Source organism: Hetaerina americana, unplaced genomic scaffold (assembly GCF_022747635.1).
Source record: "Hetaerina americana unplaced genomic scaffold, ioHetAmer1.1.p SCAF_51, whole genome shotgun sequence".
Taxonomy (NCBI): domain Eukaryota; kingdom Metazoa; phylum Arthropoda; class Insecta; order Odonata; family Calopterygidae; genus Hetaerina; species Hetaerina americana.
In genome coordinates, this window is record NW_027287107.1 from 371,129 (window position 1) to 393,894 (window position 22,766).

General features: G+C 34.5%; 1 protein-coding gene across 1 annotated transcript; it reads right to left on the minus strand.

The window, feature by feature from the left end:
• Nucleotides 1-47: 47 nt before the first annotated feature.
• Nucleotides 48-18,129, minus strand: Pak3 (p21 (RAC1) activated kinase 3). The gene is made up of 10 exons (XM_071593144.1): nucleotides 17,993-18,129; nucleotides 17,562-17,750; nucleotides 13,579-13,730; nucleotides 10,013-10,053; nucleotides 9,697-9,932; nucleotides 8,190-8,376; nucleotides 5,717-5,842; nucleotides 4,262-4,411; nucleotides 3,884-4,066; nucleotides 48-2,062 (listed from the first exon to the last, which is right to left on the minus strand). The coding sequence occupies exons 2-10, from the start codon at nucleotides 17,729-17,731 to the stop codon at nucleotides 1,910-1,912; spliced, it is 1,398 nt and encodes a 465-aa protein (XP_071449245.1). The 5' UTR covers nucleotides 17,732-17,750; nucleotides 17,993-18,129; the 3' UTR covers nucleotides 48-1,909.
• Between the last annotated feature and the right edge of the window lie 4,637 nt (nucleotides 18,130-22,766).

Here is a 22,766-nt window from a genome sequence, read left to right on the forward strand (position 1 = left end):
CTCTTTTGTACTCTCTTTTCCCGCAAATGAATGTGGAAAGATTCATCAATAATAAAGCTTATATTTCAATAAAAATTTACATGCATGAAAATACAAAGTTTTAACAACAGTTAAAATGTGGGCGACTTTAATGCATACTGGATTCCAAGGTGCCACCAGCTACTGGAATGATGCTAGGAAAATATTGCACATTGGTTTGTTTCATAAAAATGACACTGAAGTGCTTACTTAAAAATTATCTCTTCTCACAGCAAATTTGCTTGTATTTCAATAAAATACTGGCTATAAAAATATTTTTATTTTTTTCACTGTGAAATGTCTAGATGATTCTACAGTATCAAAAATCTGCGCATACAATGGAGGCTATGGACAAATATTTATCTAGTTCAGAAACAAAATTTATGACGACTGATAAAGAATTTGGAAAATACAAAAACATTTGATTAAATGTTATCTATTCCAATTTAATAGGAATAGGCTGATTCAAATAGGAACTTCACCACTTACCAACGAAAAACAAAATCCATTCTGGATTGGATCAATCAAAACTGTACCATACTCAAAACATACAATATTAAAACAACAAACTTTAGTCTTAAATTCACTGAAAGATAGCCAAATACCATCCAGGTTTTAACTTGCTTTTGAATTATACTGCAAATATAAATGTAAGGCACAACAAATGATGCTAACACATTTTGGGCAGATTATTGTTGGCACTTAGAATATTTATACATGGCATACAAAAATAGCAACTAGGAAAACTTGCTGGAACCATCAAAAAATATATGAGAACATTCTATAATATTTCTTTTAGTTGATCGCACTCGATTTAAGGCATATATAATATACATTCTGATACCATACCACAGTTCCCAACCTGAAGGTTGGTTTTTAGGAGAGGGTGGAGCTCATCTAGTACTAAGCCCTGTACAAATTGTGAAATTCATACATCAGGGCAGGGGAGCTAGTTCCTTTCGCTGTGTGGCCTGTGGTTTGCCAGGAAGTTTTGGTACCTAAAAAAATCATTCAGCTGGGGTGAAGCTGAGGGTGCCCAGAGGTATTCCTGGGCCCTCCAGTTAGTATTCCAGTGCTCTACCCACTGGACTACTATGTCCTAACATTCTGATAAATTTGCACCTAAGAATCAGCAGCAAAATTTACTAATTGGCATACACTTGAGTGCAGTTTTCCTAATTCTCTGATAAAACTGGTATATCATAAAGTCCATAAAACATAATTCAAATGCAAAAAAATGCATGCATATAAATTGCTTTGACATTTTGGCACAGTGCGTGTAAAATATTATTTTAAGATCACAATGAAATCAGTTAACATGAGATTATCTTATGAAGTAAAAATATTGGAAAATAATCATAACAATCTTTTAACTAGTTAGAGAACATGAATGCTGGCACTTCTGACATACAAAAATCACAAGTCAACAGCAATAGTTCACCTGCATATCTTATTTTTGGCCCCATTAGAGAATATTAATACTTTTGTAAGTTTTAAAACTCTAAAACATATTTGGAGTTCTTTCAAAATACTCCAGACCAAGTCATACGATCAAATAAGTTCCTAAAATTATAAAAAGGGGGTTATATTCAATGATTCATTATAAAAATACATCACTAGAAAATACACATGAAATTAATCAATACAATTTGAAACTTTTACCCATACACGGCTAGTGACAATTGAGACAAGCATTAAGCATATAAACGTGTTTTGGAAAAGATATCACTATGACCTTGGAAGTTTTTTGCTTAAGTTGTTTGCATTAATAGGAACACTGATGCTTGGAAGATCTTTCAAAACATATCTAATCTAGATTCATTCAAAAAATATTCCAAGCATTAAAATAACCCCTCACAATTCTAACCAATGCAGTAATAAAATTTTCCAGTTACATGGCTTTCCTCAGGATTTTTTGAGCAGCTTGAATAAGGGGAGTCAATGTTTCCAACCTCATGCAGTTTTGAAGGAATTTATGCCTCAGCAATTGGTCAGCTGAAGCTCTTTGGTTAACATCTACCTGTAAACACTTATCCAAGAAATCCTAAAAAAAAGCATGGAGAATATTGCATCAATTACCATCAATAACAGCTAAATTTACAAAATACTTCATACATTATGCAATTTAACTTTCTAAAGATATAATAAATCCTCAAATAAACCTCCAATCATTAAACCAAAGAACCTTAGCAATTATCTCCTAAAATAACTTATTTCACCCAATCAAATGATATCTGACCCTAAAAAAGATTGAACAAAAGATATACAGAATAACCTCAGCATATTAAACCCAAATTTATGTTTATGTACGATACAAGTAGGATGAGAAAATAGAATTTTTATTGCAGTAGAATAATTATTAAGATCAAATTGTTAATTACTCCTACTTCAAATCTTCATCGTTAATTACTCCTACCCTTTATTTTCTTAATGTATATTGTATGTATTGCCTGTCAGCTAATGCAAAAGTCTTTGAGCCGTTTTTGGCTGCTTTGTTAAATAAATAAAAATCATTACATGTAACACCATTGTTTTATATGCAATGATTTTCCGTTAATTCAAAAGTAGGAAAACAGTCAAAGGAAGGTTTGATTCTCTTAGTTTGAGTAAAAGAACAGGAAAGGTAAGGCTATTGTACATATAAGGAAATCTTCTGTCATGATGATTAAAAAAAGCAAACATTCCAAAGCCTCCAGTCACCTGGAACGACAAGAGAGACAGGGCTGAAGCTATATTATGCACATGAAGAAAAATGGAAGGAAAGTTATCCTTTTTCTTGTTGACTTAACCTGCAACCCTAAAATTTATTTGGAGATAGTGGAACTAGCTTGTTCACCAACAGATCATTGAGTAAATAGGTGAGTAAAAACACTATTGGAAGCATATGAGAAGATATTTACTTCTGGTTGTAAATTTGGCAACATGGTGTCAGATATTTCCAAGAAAATATCAATTTTGGATGTTAACCGGATTAAACTGGCTTTCAAATCATCAAACGTGAATTCAGGCTTTTCATTAGCTGCATTTAAGCAAATGAAGGAATCGGAGACTGGTTGGAAAAAATTGCTAATATCCCCTCCAATTGATTCCAACAAATGCATCCATGTCAAAATGAAATTTACTTTTCCTGAATTATTACAAGATCATAAAGAATGAAAAGAAAGCACTACAGAGTATAATGTGGAGTATTGCAGGCAATAAACACTCACAACACAGGGCGATGAACTTTCTGTTGTAAATGTGAAATGATGATTGGAAATGTCAAAGACAATTAGGACATTAAGGATAGTGAATCAGAGAATTGTACATATCAGATGTTAATTCAAAAGAAAAAGGTGCCAGAAGAAAGATTGATACAGGTACATGAATTTTGAAGTTTTGACCAATTGTTGTCTGAGCAAAGAAAATTCTAAATTGATTTTGAATGAGGCAATTGAAAACGTTGAAAATTGCACAATAATGGAAAAGGAATAACAGACAAAAAGAATAGGTACATGCATTGCAAATAAGTGCTGATTTAAGTGAATATTTAAAGAATTATGCACATATATGTGTCAATGGCATTTCATTATTTATAATCAATTGTATTTGTGCAATTTAAGCCAAATATTGTTATGTGGCACCCATGTAATGATGGTGTATCTCCTTGCACTAATGACAAAGCCTGCATTAAACGGAAAAATGTCCTCTCCAGAAAAATGACAATTTCTCATATTCCAGTGACAAATTTCACTTGAACTCATACTGTAGGTAGCATTTATTTAAAATTAAAGCATAAATTACCGGATGCATATTATGAATACATTCCTAGAAAATTAACATCAAATGCTACTACTTCTGCATATCACTCATTAAGATCACTTACTTGGAAGTTGGGAGACAGCGTTAACCATCGGGGGATTTGAGGCCTGCCATTTGCAGCAATAAGATACATGGCCCTGAAAGGTAATTCCTTCAAATATGGTGGCTCCCCTTCAATCATTTCTATAGCCATGATTCCTAGGGACCATATGTCTACCTTTTTCCCATACAGCTTGCGTGTCACAACCTGTAATTATACATAAAAAAATTGTCCCCTTTCAAAGACTGGTGCATGAATACAACAAACAAATGCATTACCATTAATGAGTCCACCATAGTAAACCTGGCCATCTAGTAAGGACCAAGCCCAAAATGGAGTTCCAAATGGTTTCTTGCATTGCATAATGGAAAAAGTCAGTGGAAAAATTGTCCACAAACTTACCTCGGGAGCCATCCAATATGGGGTTCCTACGAAAGTTTTCCTTTTCTCATCACCAACAATATTAGCACAAAATCCAAAATCAGTCACTTTCACAGTCCCATCCATTCCCAAAAGAACATTGTCAGACTTTATGTCACGATGAATGATTCCCTGCAAAAAATTAACGGCATATCTTTTAGGATGATAAAACAATGAACACATCTAAAATATATACTTTTAATAGCTTCACCCAGCACAACTCAGAAGTTCATGCACAAAGTTTACAGCAAGAAAAATCCACAATATGGGTAAGAAGAAAAAAAGGGCAATTGACACTAAAAGTCCTGTCACAAAAAGCAAGAGAGTGAGCATCACAGTCAATCGAAGCTGAAAATTGATGCCATGAACATGGAAAGTGTGCTGTTTCCATACTCACTGGAGGTTCCTGGGTCTAAAACTGTGTAGCATCAGAGACTCCCACCTAAATTAAAGCTGTGATTTAACTGTGTGCTAAAACTTTCTGGAAAACCTATGGTGGCGGAAGAAACAAACTGGTCTCTCTACACAAGGTGTACAAACTTCATGTGCCACATAACTTTATAAAAGGAGGGTTCTACCTTAACCAGTTAAATCAAACACCAGGTTCATAATCGTGGTTTTGGAGGTTTAACTTATCTAAAACGGCATTTGTATGCTTGAGAGCAAAACAGAAGCAGACATTGGAAGTACTTACAATGTCTAAATGGCTCAAAATGAAACAAAAGTTCGATCTGGGTATGTATCAATTCTTGACATGGCTTCCATTATCTTTTCCGCTTTTCTACCTCAAAGAATAATAATATTATATCTTTGAACAACCAGAATCATACCTATAATTATATATCATAGGCATAAAAACATCAAAAAAAAAATATTTTACATGTTTGAAAAAAAATTAAAACAATGCATTTTTTGTGTTAGTCACTTTTTGGCTCCGTGAGCTTTAAATCAACATTTCTACATTGAAAATGAAGCACACAGCCCAATTGGTTTCGGGACCTGGACACTCAGGTAGTTTCTAGTTATGAATAGCCAGTTTGTTCTGATAATTGAATGATCAGTTCATAACAATGGATATGAAGTTCACCATACTTTTATTAAATCAAATAGATTCTTCTTTACCATCTATGCTCCCATTTTCCAATTTTTTAACAGCCACCCATTTTGACTCCTTTTTTATTAATCACTGGATACATCAGATTCTTAAGACTAATCAACATTTTTTATGGACCCCAATTTTATCAGTCTTTGACCAAAAATAATTTCCACGAAAAATTTCCAGCATACAAAATTATAAAAATTATTAATTTTTTTAGGTCAGGTTGGTCTTTCAGCTAACATGATACTGAATACTTTGGAAACTCAAGAATAAGACATTGGAATTTGTAAAGTTTAAAAATAGCTTAAATTAATTAACTTGAAAAAAAGAGGAATTACCTTAGAATGAAGAAAACTTATAGCTTTAAGAACCTCCTTACAAACAGCAGCTATCTGGCCCTCTTTCATTACTGTTTCTGTAACTACATCAGTCAATGGGCCACCATCTAACAGCTCCATAACAGCCTAGCATGAACAAAAAAGAAGGATAAAATGAGAATCGTTACCAGGCTTTTATTCTGCCGCAAATTCTTAGGTACTAATACAGACTTTCTCACAGTGGGCATTCACTAAAAATAAAATTTAGCATTAATGGATGACAAGTCTCATGAAGGCAATTTCTGAGAGATGCCATGATGGGTCTAGAAAAGTCAGGGGAGCAGTAATAAGAACAAAATTAGAAAAGAATAAAGAATCCAGTCAGGCTGTCAGTGTGCTTTGCTGATCTTGAGAAGGCATTTGTTACAAAGACTAAGATGAGGGAAGTATTGGAAAACACCACAACAGACTGGAGGGATACAAGGCATCTTTTATGCTCATTACCCAACCCATTCAAGAAATTATCAAACTGCTTTTGACAGCACTGCTTCCAGTTTCTCTGAAAAATTGTTTTAATTTATATCTATCCAAAATGAAATTTTCATCAAAAAACAACTCTGCACTGTCATCAAGAAAAAAAACCTTTTAATCGACAAAGAAGTAGCAAAAAGCACTTCTGCAGCAAACTCTTCTACATGCATATAAATATTCTTTTAATAAACTTTAATTAATTGTAATTATTTCAACAACAGAAAAATATTTAAAATGCAACTTTTGGATATACCCTGTAATTAAAAAAAAATTCAAATGATATATCAAACCTTTACATTTAACACACTAAAATGTTAGCATATCATTTTTTGCTTAAGAAAATGAAATCTTTTGGAGTTGTAGGCCATGACTACACTGGATGCATATCTGACCCAGTCAACTGAGACTGACTTTGCCCAGACTTGAGGGTGGCTACATCTGACATGACATGACTGATCCAACCAAATGATCCTTAATAATGTGAAATGAATTGGACCAACACCAATATCACTCAGAAATATTAGAATCAGAAAGTTTTCCACAGCAACATTGAATGCAGAGAGCATAATTTGGAAATTCTGTGAAGCTGAGGAATGAGTAGATCAGAGGACAGATACTTGTGGAAGGCAACTATAACATAATTAACAGAATTTATGCAGGACAATGTCTACAGGAAGATAATCTCAGGGACAGTCTCAAAGAGAAAAGAGAGGTCTGGTGAAATTCAATATGCAATTGTGCAAAATGCATGAGCTTGTTTCCTTATCCCTATTGTAGTGTACGTAAGGCATGGGAAGGCAACACTCCAATTATCAATTGAATGTGTTATTTCATTTTTTTCAGAGTTAGACGCATACAGGAAAATTATTAGCATCAAAGACAAAGGATACATTTGAGCACATGCCTGATTTATATAGGTTTCGAATAGGGTTTCTATCCCAACAGTCTTGCACCTTAATATCACCAAAGTACAAAAAGACATCCAAGCTGCATTATACATCCTTTACTATTATCGTTCTCATTACTGCTCCCCTCCCTTTTCTGAACCAAACAGATATTCACTGTGTCAGTAATTTGCTGTTATGCAACCTTCCATTTATGAACCTCTAGACTACCTTCGATGCAAGTGATATTAAACTTAAGGTTCTTTACTTCTCCCATACCATACTACTGATTTACTCTTTTTCAGGATGGGAATCAACACTGATCTAATGAAACCTTATGTCCAGATATCTAACATGCAAGGGCTATCAAAAAAGGTAAAAAATTTTTTTTACGATTTTCCTCACTCTTTCGTAATTCCGCAGATATATTATTATTTATTTTTACTGTCTTGCTAGATTTGGGAGGAAAGCAATAATTTCAAGAATGCAAATACACTTCCCATGGTGCTTATTCTTTACTCATATTTTTAGGAGGAGATTATTTAAAATACCTGTATACACATTGATTTGCTGATTTCATTGCTTATTTTTGGTCTTCTGTTTGTGCGATTAACCTAATCGAGAAAAAATAACAAGTAAAGGGCATACAGAGCAAGGAACACCATAATCGGAAAATTACATTAAGGCATGCAATCACACGAGTGGTGCTATCCAGTGAATGCAGAAGACAACCCCAACTGAAGGACTTACGCTCCAAATCATTAATGTGTGAATTCACAAGTGTAAGGCTGACTAACCAAGTACCATTTCATGAATTCTTTCGATAGGAATTAAAATAAGGATATATGATCTCATATTATCATAACAGCACAAGTCGGTTCTGCCTCAACCTCAACTGATATCATGCAATTACAAAATAATTCCAGCAGTTAATAGTAAATACCAAAAGACAAAAAAAAATAATCATCCATTTCTTAAATTACCATAATACCTAACTTTTTCTTCAATATTAAAGTAACCAGAGAAGTTTTTCTACATGTTTGGTGAAGCATATCTGATACCTATATGTATATACTTACATACAAATGATTGTCAACAAGATAGGCATCAAGAAAGTTGACTAAATTTTCATGGTTGAAATCCTTCATAACTCTTATTTCATTGAGTATCAATTCTTTCTTCTGTTGTTTCATCATATCTATGTCTTTTATTGCTACACGCTGACTTGTTTCTTCATCTGTGGCAATAAATACAGTTCCAGATGCTCTAAAATAAAAAAAAGTAGTCGACTTTGGTTTTTAAGAAACATCAAATCAGACCTAGAGTATTTGATAATAATAAATAAAACACACCATTCAAGGCCATGACAAGATTCCTTAGTTTCTAAACCTACTGATTAAATAAAACACTTCATTTAACTAAATACATTTGGATTTGTTCCCTCCAGTTTACATAGCTCTAAGCCTCAAAAGCGCTAAGGTATATAGCTATAACATAAAGAGATAGATTCAGAGGTTTTGTAAGCAGCAAATCAAACCAAGCCTTCATTTGCCTTTGCTAGCATAAATTCCTCAAGAGTATATGCGAGTTTCCCTAGAGTACAAAAATGATGATCTCCTTGGGAAATGTATCTCGTGCAAAATGAGGAAGACAGACTTCTGTGCATACAAAATGCACAAAATTCACAATGAAGACTCACAGGTGCTTTATTGTGACTTTTCTTCATAACAAATTTCTCACACTTGTATAAAGGAATGCAGGGGCTTCATTTATCCATGATAATTTTGAATTGAAGTGATAATCAGAACAGGCTTTTCAATTTAGAGTGATGAAAATCACAGTAAATAAGATACAAAACACATTTTTACTATTATGCCCGAGAGGGACCATTACAATTTCGTTTTTAATGTTATCACAGTACAAGAGTTATTTATAGTAAATTTATTATTTACCACCATGTTACCAATGTCGGCTTATGAGTTTTGCAAAACACAATGCCCCTTGCCGTCCCCTGTTTAAAAAATTGGATGTATTGCCAGTGCCATGAATTTATATTTTTCATGTAGTAGTACATACAAAAAGAAATCTGAGTATGTGAAAAATTGTGATATCCACAAATATTCTAAAAGGCAGAATGAGCAGCTGCACGTTTTATATGTACGTACCAAAAATGCAGGCACTGGCCAAAATTTTATGGGCCTTCAACTTTATAATAAACTTCCAGCTGAGATTATGACCCAAAATAGTATGGCTGCATTTAAAGTCAATCTACTTAGGTTCTTAAAATCAAAAATGTTTTATTCGATAGCTGAATTTCTTGATTATGCCTGATATGTCTTGTATCCACGAATGTGTTTTGTCCCTTTCCCCTGACGTGTCTTATATCAAGTGTAACAGTTGTAACTACTTGATCGCTGGACAAATAAAATATATTATTATTACCAGTCCCACTGCTTTTAATTCTAGCTGGAAGAAGCCATTCACTATTTATTAAAACGAGGACAGCAAGGAAAATGGTACTCACATCATTCAACAAAATACAGCACTTCATGGAAAACAAAATGTAAAAATGATGATAAAACTTACCCAGCACCTAAGTCTAAGCTCCTGGTGAATTTCTTGAACTCGCTGGTGGGCCGACAAATTTTTCTAAGTTCTTCATAAATGAATTCATCACTTTTTTGATTGCCATCAGCCTTGGACCTCAGTAATTGCTCATCAACATTTTCACCACTCCATTTCTGCTCATCAGTACCACCATCTTTGATTTCGGCTGATTCCATATCAGCTGTAATTGCATCTATGTCTGCCCTATCTTGATCCTATCATAAATGGAATTTACTTTTACTTAAACGATTCATGAATACATACATAACATGGCATCAATTGATTTTTCACTTACCTTGGAGGGACTACCATCTGCACCTTTTCTTTCATTACCACCTGAAAAGAAAAGTTAAGTGTCAAGTGTCATTTGAGCAAAAATACCTCAATTTACTAGTACATGAGTATGTGGGCTATTTCTCAGGAAAACCATGGCACCATCACAGATGGTAAACTGATTGAGATACATAGTCTGAGCATCACAGAATTTGCCTGTTTTGAATGATTGTGTCAGCAGAGAAACTGGATAACGTTCTAACACCAGCTGGATCAAAAGTAGCATTCGTGTCTCTTATTAAGACAAAAAACTGACAACAGTGGTGAGAGATAAAATATTCTGATGGCTGATTAACATAAATAAGAGGAAAGACATGCAAGCCTATCTCTGGAGTCTGATTTAAGGAGGAAAGAAATAATGTAGTATAATTAATATAATGGTTTTGAGAGAGGACTGTTCCCCTATATCCTTCCTGACTATACGCTTGCTGGATTGAACAGAAACGTGATGGTGACATCATTAGTGACTAGTTCTTGACAGATTAATTAGGTTCAGCAATATTTAATTCAAATATTTCAATCATCCATTTCTGATTTATATTAAAGTTTCCACGCAAAAAGCTTGTTCACAGGCAGAACTCACTAAGTTTTACTTTAACTTTTTTGCCTCTAATCATTTTGGCTAGTTGATGGTTTCCGGTGTAACTTTAAGGAATCAATTAATTTTGGAAATGAAAAAATAGTACCTTTGTGATACCACAGAAAATTATATTACGATACGACCCGGGTTTCGACATTCAACGTCATCTTCAGGTGACAATTCTTACAGACATCCATCTACTACCTTGATCAAAAAGTTCCCGGAATAACCACCGTGTGGCGCTCCCATCGTTCCGATTTGAGTTCTGTTTTTTTTGTTAAATTGGTACATCTGTTGTTGATATTCCCTTTAAATCTTAGTGTCATAACTTGACATTTGCAAAAGTTACGGTCGGTTTTCGGTATGTCCATCAGTGCTTCCTGCGATTTTTCCATTACTTCCTCTCGGCTGCTAAAACGCGTTCCCCGTAATGGTTTTTTAACTCGATTGAACAGAAAGAAGTCACAGGGAGCCAAATCAGGTGAATTCGGTGGCTGTTGGATGGTATTTGTTGCATTTTTCGTCAAAAAATTACGAATAATGATAGCACTGTGCGACGGTGCGTTATCATGGTGCAAAATCCACGAGTTTTCTGCCCACATTTCTGGTCTCTTTCGGCGAATTGCTTCACGCAAACGTCTCATAACGCCCAAATAATACTCTTTGTTTACTGTCTGGCCTTCTGGCAAAAATTCATGATGCACTACACCGTTGTAATCCATGAAAACCGTCAGCATTGCCTTCTTTTTTGACTGAAAACGACGTGGTTTTTTTGCTCTCGGCTCATTTGGTGAACGCCATTCACTTGCCTGATGTCTGGATTGCGTGTCGTACTCATAAACCCACGTCTCGTCTCCAGTAATGATCCTTTTGATGAATGTGGGATCGGATTCAGCCTCGCAAATCATGTCTTTTGCGACGTCAACACGGTCTCTTTTTTGCATGAAATTGAGGTCTTTTGGCTGCTACACGACGGAAACCCAAATCATTAACCACAATGTCTTGGGCGGATCCATAGGCAATGTTCAAGTCCTCCGCTATTTCTCTGATGGTTAATTTGCGGTTATTGATCAACATTTCTTTTACTTTATCAATTTTTTCACCGAGTTTCGATGTCGATGGTCTGCTACTGCGTTCATCATCTTCGATTGACTCACGACCACTTCTGAACCGCTCGTGCCACTGGTAAACGACCGTTTTTTTTAGAGAATCGTTGCCGAAACACTTTTCCAACATTTCCAACGTCCGTGCGCCACTAAATCCGTTTTTTACGCAAAATTTAATACAAGTTCGTTGTTGCAAATTTAAATCCATTTCTGAAATTGTAAAAAATCGCCAACACACACAGAGATAGATGTACTCTTGGCTACGTAACTTTTGCAAATGTCAAGTTATGACACTAAGATTTAAAGGGAATATCAACAACAGATGTACCAATTTAACAAAAAAAACAGAACTCAAATCGGAACGATGGGAGCGCCACACGGTGGTTATTCCGGGAACTTCTTGATCAAGGTAGTATATATACTACACTCAGTTAGGGGCAGGGAGGTGAGAATGTCGGAGGGTGGTTAAGGGAGGAGAGTGAGCAATGATTGTTGGAGGGAAGGGTAGAAAGCATGAGGCCCCCTATAAGGAGCACTCTTCCTAATGGAGGAGGAATGTAGGTGGGTTTTAAACGGTTCATAGACCTTCTTTCTGTTCATTCTGTGGAATCACAAAGTTACTATTTTTTCATTTCTAGTTTTAATAGACAGTAAATAGTCACCTCTATATAATAGGTCATGTATACTGTAGATTTGAATATGGCATTGTGGCAGGGGGGAATCCACGTAAACCAGCATGTCTCTTTAAATTGAAAAAATTGGCCTGTAGGATCATTTGCAATGCAAGAACATGAAACAGCTGCAGATTCTTTTCAAATAATTGGAAATTATTCTATTAGCATGTATTTACACACATCATGCCATCACATATCTCAAAGAATATAAACCTAAATTGAATCTGAACACAAACAAAATTTACACAATTATCATACTCGAATTAGAAAGGATTTTATTGTAAAAACATGCAATCTGGGTACAATAATGGACCACTGTATATGAGTTCTTAAGTATTTTACACTTTACCTTCATCTATTAAAAAAGATAAGAGGTTCGTTAGTTTTAAATCAAGATTTAAAAAGTATTTTTAGGATAATTGCATTAGTTTGCTAAAGAGTTAATGAATTTCTAACCTGTAATTGGTCATGGTTTACTCTGTGAAACTAATATTGTACCTCATTAATTAATAAATCTCCTGTCCTGTTGTACTATTTTACTTTTTTCTTTTTGGATGTGTCTTATACATCTGTATCTCTGCATCTGTACATCTGTTTCTTCAAAACCAATTAAGCTATTAATATTATTACAGCTGGGCAAAAGGAAATGGAAATGTGGATATGGGAAAGGTCACCAGAACAAGCTGGACTGATAAACAATCAAACATTTGAGTTTTTCAATTGAGGGAAATATAGATATTCTTTCAAGAGCATTCAAGAAGAAAAATAAATCTTGTGGGCTACCTGTTGAGACATGATAAGTTCTTCAAAAGTTTTTCAAGGAAAAGTGAAGCAGTGGAAGACCCAGAAAATCCAACTTGAAAGACCTGAAGAATGTGATTTAGCAAAGGGACTACAAGGAAATGAGGAGATTGATAGAGGAGTGAGGAGAGCGGTTGCAGCAACAAAGAATTGCCTGGAGTACATGATGATGATCTGATTAAACTTTAATTACACAGGCGATAAACGTAAAAAAACAGAAAGGCAGCTCTATTTAATATTTTTGGAACAACAGCACAAACTTGAATAAATCTCAGCCTACCCTACACAGAAATATAAAATTTCCAGACACACTTCATTGTCACAATTCTCATTTATATACTTTTGATAGAATAATAAATTAGATTACCTAAAATATTTTCAATTTCTTCAGATTCCTCTTCAATAACCTTTTTAGTAACCAAAGGTTTGAAAGGTTCAATGGGCTTTTTCCTGATGGAGTAGTTATAATATTTAAGTGCTTGAAGGGCTGCATCGGGATTTTCATTTTGTTCCGCCTTACTGGAATGAAAAGAATTTAACACAGTTAAAAAATTTTGACTGCTGCTATAGCAAAAGCTTAATAAGAGACCTTTATGAAAAAAGAGGTGGGATTACAATATTTTTTTTAATACAACGATTGGTAATTATTGGTATTATACTTTAACAAATGAGTTTAGTATATAATGAGAATCTCACTAAAATTAGAAATACCCAGGTACAGTTTATTGCCCTATGCTTTACAAAAAATAAATGTGTAGCCAAGATGCCTATAAATTGCAACCTTGTGGGGCCATTTGATATTACAAATGATTCAAAATTTGTGAAAACAGGGAAACCACTTGCATCCAAATTTTAAGACCGAGCACACTATTTTACACCAAATTAAAATGACCATTTGCAATGTCAAGATTTAATTGCTTTACATGGTTCATTTTTTTCCATGGGATTTGGCCATTTCTGTCACACTCCATAAGACCATAGCTCCACCATGGCATGGAAGCAGGACATCTCCTCATTCCATCATCATGGCTCATCAACCAATTCAGATTAAATTCTAGACAGCATGCAATCTGGATTAGGAGCATTAAGCTTCACCAAATTAAGATGTAAGTTGAGTACAGTGGTAACAGATAAAAAAAAAATGAGATTTAAAATGTTCTGATCGCCAAATACTTTGTATCTGAGGAAAAGTGTAAATGGACAGACTAACAAAGTCTGAACAACAATCAGAAGAGATTATTTTAAGATACAACGCACATAAAAGATGATTAAACAGGACTGTTCTCCAACCACCTGCCTTCATTTATATTTTCTGTCAAAAGGTGGGTAGCTTTGCCAGACGACTTGGGTATGGATAAGCTCTCCCAGGGGGTTAGTCCACAATTTGAATCACATGAGGATATTTCAGTTTAGAGCTGCTTGTGAGACACTTTTTGCTGGATGTGATTCTGCATTGAAACTTCTCCCCATGTGCCGATCAAACTTCATCCACTTAAACGCTTGTGCATTCTTTTTTTGAGGTAGACATGAAGTGGCTAAATAAGAATACAAAGGGAGAGGTAATCCTCCACAAGGATTATATGAAGAGATGTTGACATTTCCCCTCATCTTAAGGTAAATAAGGATATTACCATAAGTTATTGTGATGTCTTAGAACCAGCTGAGAGAAAAACCTGAACATCTGCATTAGTCATCCAAACTCAACTATAGTTTGAATATGTAGTTACCTACTATGAAATATATTATCACTCTTTAGTAACTTAATAATCCCAATCGCCTCTCAATACCCCGGGGTCTTTCACTTCATCCAACTTATTTCCAACAAAAGTATCCAATCTACACTGTTAACTCTAATCTACAGTCACTGCATTGCACCCATTTAATATGTTCATTTAAAATATAACAACACTCATTCAATGCATTCCCCAGGAAAAATCACCATGGAGAGCTTATGTTAACTTAACTTTTTTCCTTTCCAGCAAATAAATGTGGTAAAATAAGGGGTGTAGTAGGTACCTTGGTATACCTATCTTTTATTCTGGATGTAACAATTGTTCACACTCTTATAGAATGTTTCATGAAGACATCGATTAATGGCCATATATGAATGCAGGGATTTACTATGCACTAAATGGACATTAATTCACATCACATGAAAAATATTAATACGCATTATAGGCACTCAACATGGTTTCTTCAAGAGGTAGGTTATTCTCTCCATCAAGGTAATTCCGAATGTTAGTGAAAAATTATTGTAGGACATATATTCTCAAGAGTATTTTTCATCGAAGGAACCTTGGCCAGTTCTAGGATAACAAAACAATGTGTGGCAACATGCTTTTTAACTGAAATCGGCTGAAAAAATCAATGTCTGTCAAGTTTGGCTCTTCTTAAAATCAAATTTTGTCACTCTGTTCACAGGACTTATAAATTGACTTATAGCTTTGAGAAATGGAATCCTGGGAAGCAGGTTCTGACATGCTAGAGAAAACGTTTGTCACAGTAACACATCTGATAAGAAGGGTCGCTCCGAGTAGCCCAAAATCAAGGTACCACTAAGTGACTCAGCTACTGAATAACCCTTCTATGCAATGGAAATTACATATACTTACATATAAGTTTGACATTGAAAATATATAATAATTGCCATAACTTTGAATTAATTATAAATTTAGACAAAATAATGACAGAGTTCATTCCTCTGAGCGGAGATTGATAAAATTAGCCAATAAATGTATTTTTAAAGGCGTCGTATGTAGATGTATAATTAATAGAGATAAGTTTTTATCAGTTTAAAAATATCTGATTATCTTTCCTGAATATTTTCTAAGGAAACTATCAGAGCAATCTTAATCATGAAAACTCATTGATAGGAGGTGCATCACTAAGAACATTTAATGCTGCAATCAGAAAAAGGGAGAGGCAATGGAATTACAGGCAGTTTTGTGAAGAGAGTGAAAGATTTTAGGTAACTAATTTGCATAAAACTAAATAAATCTACCCTATAAAAGCCATGCAAATATGTAACACAAGAGAATTAGCATTGACTTATTTGGGAGTCAAATTGTTATTGTTACACTCGAACACAAATTCTCATAGATTTTAACATGATTCATTCAAAAATGTTCTCATTCCTAAAAAAGTTTTATCTTTTCTGAAGCTGGGTGCACTGGCCCTCTATTTCATCTTTCTTTTTCCAATGAATATTAATGCTTACTTTCCTTGTGTTTTAGTTCGAGCTGCTTTGCATAATATTATTGCCTTACTCGCAAATGTAGAGAGGAAATTTACATTGGAAATGATCGATTACAAATATGAGTCGAAACATTCACTATTCCATAAGATTTTTACTTTAAAAGTTGTATTCACAGAGAAACGAGAATGGATTTTTCATGTCTTTGAATCAATATATTATCTTCTCAACTAGCGCTAAAGCTTGATATGTAACTTGGAGCAAATTAAGTGCCCTAGTATTTAACTAGCGGTGTCTCTATGATCAAACCTTTAATGAGAATCATCATTACCACTAAAAAATATAGATACTTTCACAATCTTGCTAAATCAGGAAAAAATTCAATAAATTAAAATCAATAGTTTAATGGTTGATAATTTCATACTAGAAAAACAAAATATTTGTCTTGATAGCTACATGGCTTGGAATGTACAAGATGGTGGTCCATTATTATTATTTGTTTCAATGGCATAACAATTTTTGTGTCAAAAAGCTGTGCCAAACCTATTTTAATCCGACTTTTAAAAATTTGAAACATCCATTTACCGTCGGAAATATCTAGATTATTCAAAAGAACTAACACCAAACCTTTATTCAGAAAAGGGGACAAAAATAATAAGGATAACTACAGACCTATATCCCTCATACCTACTTTTTCAAAGGTTCATATATGTGTTCAAATACGTTACGTGCCTATTTTTACAAGTTATTTAATGTCTACCCCTTTAAATAGCAATGCCATTGTACAGCATTCCATCACCAACATTGGTAGATGGTGAACCCACGTTACTTTCACTATCAAAACTGCCACAAAACTATGCTCCTTATCGTACTTCGAATTGTAAAACAGAGCTGGATTGGCTAGTCAAGGGCTAATAATGATGCCATTTTAAGCTTAAATTTTCAAGTTTAAACAGCAACCTTATCGGTAGATTTTTAGGGTTTTGGTAACGAAGAGCCATCAATAAAACGCGACCAATTTCGGACAAATTACACTCAAATAATTACAACACTTGTTACAATCCTCAAGGATTTTTCCGATTTTGAATTTAGCAACCCCACTAAACAATTGTAAATAAAAAATGTCTAACTCCCAACTGAAACTAGTGGTTACTAACCTAATCTGTGTGTCCATAAACCGAATCCAGGCAGACGGCAGTCCTTCCAGCTGTCCAGTTTCGGTGTTTTTAACAACATGAAACTCATGTTGAACATTTGTCGGATGTCCTATATCTGACGGCCCTTCGGTTACTGGTCGTTTTCTTGAGAAGATCTTACCGAAATTCATTTTTAATTCCTTTCATGCCCTGTTAGTTTTCCAGATTTTTTATAACATTAGCACAAAAATAATGGATAAATTATCAAGCATTGCAAATGAAAATAAGCAATTATGCGCAGAGTGATAGCACTGAACACAACTCAAATATAACCAAAAACCATTGTGCCCAAAAGGGAGTGTTCGTAAAATGACGTTCCCAACCAATTGTTCGCATATACATTTACGCAATTTAACGTTTAATGGCCATGATAAAACCGTCTAAATTCTTACCAAGGTTATAATTTTATGATTCGAAGACCACTCCCACTTCAAAACTAACAAAAATGACTTCCTAACTATCCTTCAGGTCTAAATTCTTGACTACTACTCCAACTGCTTTGTGAATCTACCGTGATGACCTAATCGCAATGAACGACTCTTCATCGTGAACGGTAAATGTAGGCGCTCATCTTGAATCAGCGTATTTTCATTTCTGTGACTTTAGTTTTTGCATTCATTTCACAGCACAATGAAGCAAAAAAACAGTACCTATAATTTAAAATGACCAGTAGCTATGTAAGTTCAGTGCTAGTGGGCGCAAATCACCGTAGTTTGCCTATATTCAATTTTATAGGATTCCACTGCAAAATTATAAACCATAAACACAGTAATCAACCCGAAGGTCGGTTTTTATAATATTTAACAAATTGATTACGCTCTTTCTTATTCAAAGTACCAAGTCGTATCCCTTCCAACGGCCCGGACATTGCTGAATTGTATTAATCGGAAAATCGCATTTCTGTGGATTTCCACTTATAATACAATTCAACTCAGACTTTTATAGATTCATAAGGGCTTAGCTAGCCTGTGTGACAGAGAATATAGCGAAACGATTGTAAACCTCTCAATCTGCATTTTATTAGTAATTTGACACAATTGAACTACGTGACCGAATCATCGATCATGTGAACCAACTCACTGAAGCGGACCTTACAGAAAGGCCAACCCAAAACGATACGTGCTCCTGAGGCCCAGCTAGTTATCTCCACAGAATAGCGCTTACGATTCTCCCAATACAGCTGATTCTCCAAAGCCAAGTCTTTAACTTTTTTTCTCCCGAGATAGAGAAATATGACCTGTCTGAGAGAGAATAATTTCCCAACCCTACTCGTGAAGCAACTTCCGGGAGACCCTTACGGTTGAATCTATCTCTTCGGTCCAGTGAAGGGGTACCTAAAATTTTCTCATAGGTATAACTGCCAATTTCGATAGGGATTTGTCAATTGTTTACCAAATTTTTTTGAAGCACGATGTGGAGAACTGAGATTAATTTCCGCATATTTGGGGTAGTTATATGGAAGCAATTGTGCGCGATCATTTGGAAAATAGTTCCCAAATATTTTTCTTTGATTACTGAAGAAATCCCTACGTTACCCGTCAAAATGGTAGTGGTTTGGTGTTGTGCCCATCTGCAGTCTGTTTGTTTACAATTGTAGAAGTTCAGTTACATGTAAATAGTAATCACAAATCATGTTCCGAGTAGTTAATGTGTATGCTAATTGTTGCATGCAAATAGCGATCATAATACGTCCAGTGCAAACGAGCAAGATTGCAGCAGTGTTGGTGGAGTAGGTACTTCAACTTTAAAAATTGTTGTCCTAGGCAACCCGGGCGCTAAGATCTTTTTCTAGAAAACGTTTAGCTATGTGCATCCATCAAAAATAAATTGTTATCTCTGTAAAATTGAAATAGGTTGGGTTTGGTCGAGGTGCTTTACAGACATCAACCGAATTCCTTATTACTTTGAGGTAGAGACAAAGGCAAACACAAACGACTATGCAAAGGTAACTTATTTGATTTAATCTGACTTCTTTAATCCGTTGCAGTAAATAGTATCTTGTTGTTCCATGTCATAAGCTAATCGGTAGTGTTGTAAACATTTTTCGTAAAAATCACGCAAGGGATAGTATTACATTATAATGCTATACCACTGCTTGACTGACACACATTATCGATTGCCATTGCTACTTAGAACTTGAGTTTTAAATATCCATGTACTTGAAATATTAATGTTAGTGACATCATTTCATTTGTTCGTGAATGATTGTTTTTGGGTGAATATTGCACTGATATTAATTGGTCGCCATAATATGTATAATGTATCTTTCCGTCAATCAAGTATTCATACATTAAAAGTTGTAATCATATGTTTCCATAGACTTTGCTTACGAAGAGACTTAGTTTAGTCTACGAGTGAGGCAAGAATCAGTAATTTTTTCAGTGTCGGCTTAGGAAGTTTTTTAATTGCGAAAAGAGTGACTAAGCTGAAGCAGGTTAACTGGTTATGCTGGTGTGAGTTTGCATTATAATGAATGAAAAAGAGTACTTTTATACATTATGTAGATTGTCTGGAATTGGAATTCATTATTAACAAAGAATGGTATGATTAACTAGGTATTGGAACTTAATTTTATCTTCCTACCGAAAAGAGCTTCTGTTAAGGATTGTAATGATATATGGCTTGCCGATATAATCACTGAGGACAGTGACCTTTCACTAACTAATACATTATGCACTATCCGTAGATTGGAGTGCCATTTTCTACGACAAAAAAGCTGCAGTTCCCTAATTCAATCGTAAAATATACATACACCTACCGTATTGCCATCAATCAGTTCTTGACAAAGGCTATTAAAATTGTCAACTGAACCATCATCATCTCTTGCACGCATCTTTCAAAAGTTGCAGTATTTTCAAATTACCATTTCAGAGGCAAAAACAGAATGCACTTAGGTTTTTAAAATTAAATTTCACTGTCTATTCAGGCCATATCATCATTATTTGTGCTGGTTAAACTTTAACTACATAAACTATGTGTCTTACTTGAAAATAATATTACTATGAGTGGATAAATTAAGTACTTGAAATTATGAGTCCGATTAAATAGTATTTGATATATAGGTTTTCCTTTCCGTTGCATTTCTGTTTACAATTACCATCGTTAAATTTTAGCTGAACGGCTAATGGTGTGTGAGCATTCAAATTTTGGGTAAAGATTAAATATAAACTTACTTATACCAAATAAAACTATGCTGATACTATCTACCAAGGGTATTTTTTTAAGGAATTCATTTGCCTACCATTGCAAACGTCCCGGCAAATTTTTGCAGTAGCAACCTCAACAGATTTATTCATCAAATATTTGTTAAATGTGAAATATACAAACGGTTCAAACTTTTTCCTACTCGCATGATACTCGTCTGCACAATAAGGAACAGTTCAGAGTATGTTTTAAAGGTTTTTATTTCCGTAAAGCAATAGCGTACAAGGAATGTATATAAAATATAACGGAAACAATTTATACAATACGGAAACCACGTTTTAGGATTAACTCCTCTTAGGGGTGGAAAATAACAACATAGGAAAGGCTACACAGAGGGTAGCGGTTGCGGAAAAAATAAGGAACCGCGTAACGTAATATATAAACAATTAGCGAAAGACTTAATTGGCTCGCGAAACACTTCCCACGAGAACTTCTCATCTTCCAGAAAATTCTTTGAGTCCAAACTTATCTACCTTCCGGTCGGCAGAAAAAGTGAATTAGACCACTTACAGACTTGCATCTGGAGATATCTAGAGAAGAAAACTTTTAAAAGTTTTTCCGGGAGAGAAAAGTTACAGACTTCACCCCCTCGACTGAAAGGCGTTGCTTCGATATAACGTGTGACTTTAACAGTTGGCGACGTGTTGTATATCACAGTGTCACCTACCGTGAAATTTCTGCACCATCAATGCGGTTCATTCAAATTATTTTTTATTGGGGTGCCAGCAATATCATAAAATAGTTAATGATATAGTATATATGAACTCGAAGCATACCTTTGAAAGAGCGATTTATATTCAAAGCGTCGTCAGAAATTCACAAATTTACCCCTTTGGGCATATTTTATTGAATATAATCCTAGATACTCCAGGATCTCAAATGAAAATACTCTTATCACAACTTATAAAACTTGATTACGAGCACAGCAATGAAATCTTATTCGCCAGTAATATTTATGATAGAGAAATTAAGTTTCTACAGCAGAAAAACTTTTTATGGTAAGAAAATGACACTTCATAAGCTCACGATGCTCTATTCCTTGTGAAATTCATACATTTGGAGCGCTCTTCCTTTCACTTTACTACCTACAGTTTCCTAGGAAAATGTGATCACATATTTGACGATTTTCAAAGAATTAAACCCTCAGGCCAACAGTTAAATGCTCAAACTACTAGGTCACCACACAATTGAATCAAGGTACTAGCCCTTAAGTAAACAAACTACAACAATTAATGCCATTATGTAATTGCTAGAAAAAATATCTCCCATTTCTCTATAGGAAAATCATTGTGGATTGGAGAAAAACTTCTAGGAATTACTCACATTTTTTTTGAAAGCATTAAACTTAGGAGCATTGTGATGGCCATGAGTGAACAATCAGAGTTATGAAGGTGGCCAAAGAAGCTATTAACACCTCAGGCTAGATTTTAGCTTAGCTACCAATTCCAACACTTACCTCCCAAGGGGCAATTCATTTTTTATTCCCAGTTGTCAGCCCTCTAAATGTCCTTGGCTGTAGCTTATGACATCCATTATACATTTATGATCTAGTGATATTTAGCAATTATATTCTTCAGTAATTATGAACATTAACTCTTGTTAATAAAACTGATACTAACATAAACAGAATAATTGTGAGACAGATGCCTATACACCATTTTTAGTCAGAAATAATCATTTGCAAATGAAGTTAAGGTATTTAAGTAAATACCTTAATTACAAATAAACGACATGAATTGAAAATGGAGGACCAAAGATAAATCATTAAACAACAACAGAAAATATTAACTATGGGTTATTCATTAATTATACATTTTTGTTAATCATTGGAGGATATTTATTACTGTTTAACACCTGCCATCACATTCAGTGTGAATGCACAAACTTAATACATAACCCTATATTTCATTTGATGCAATACAGTTTTGTGTCACTCCATCATTCTTGAATGGTGTCATTTGG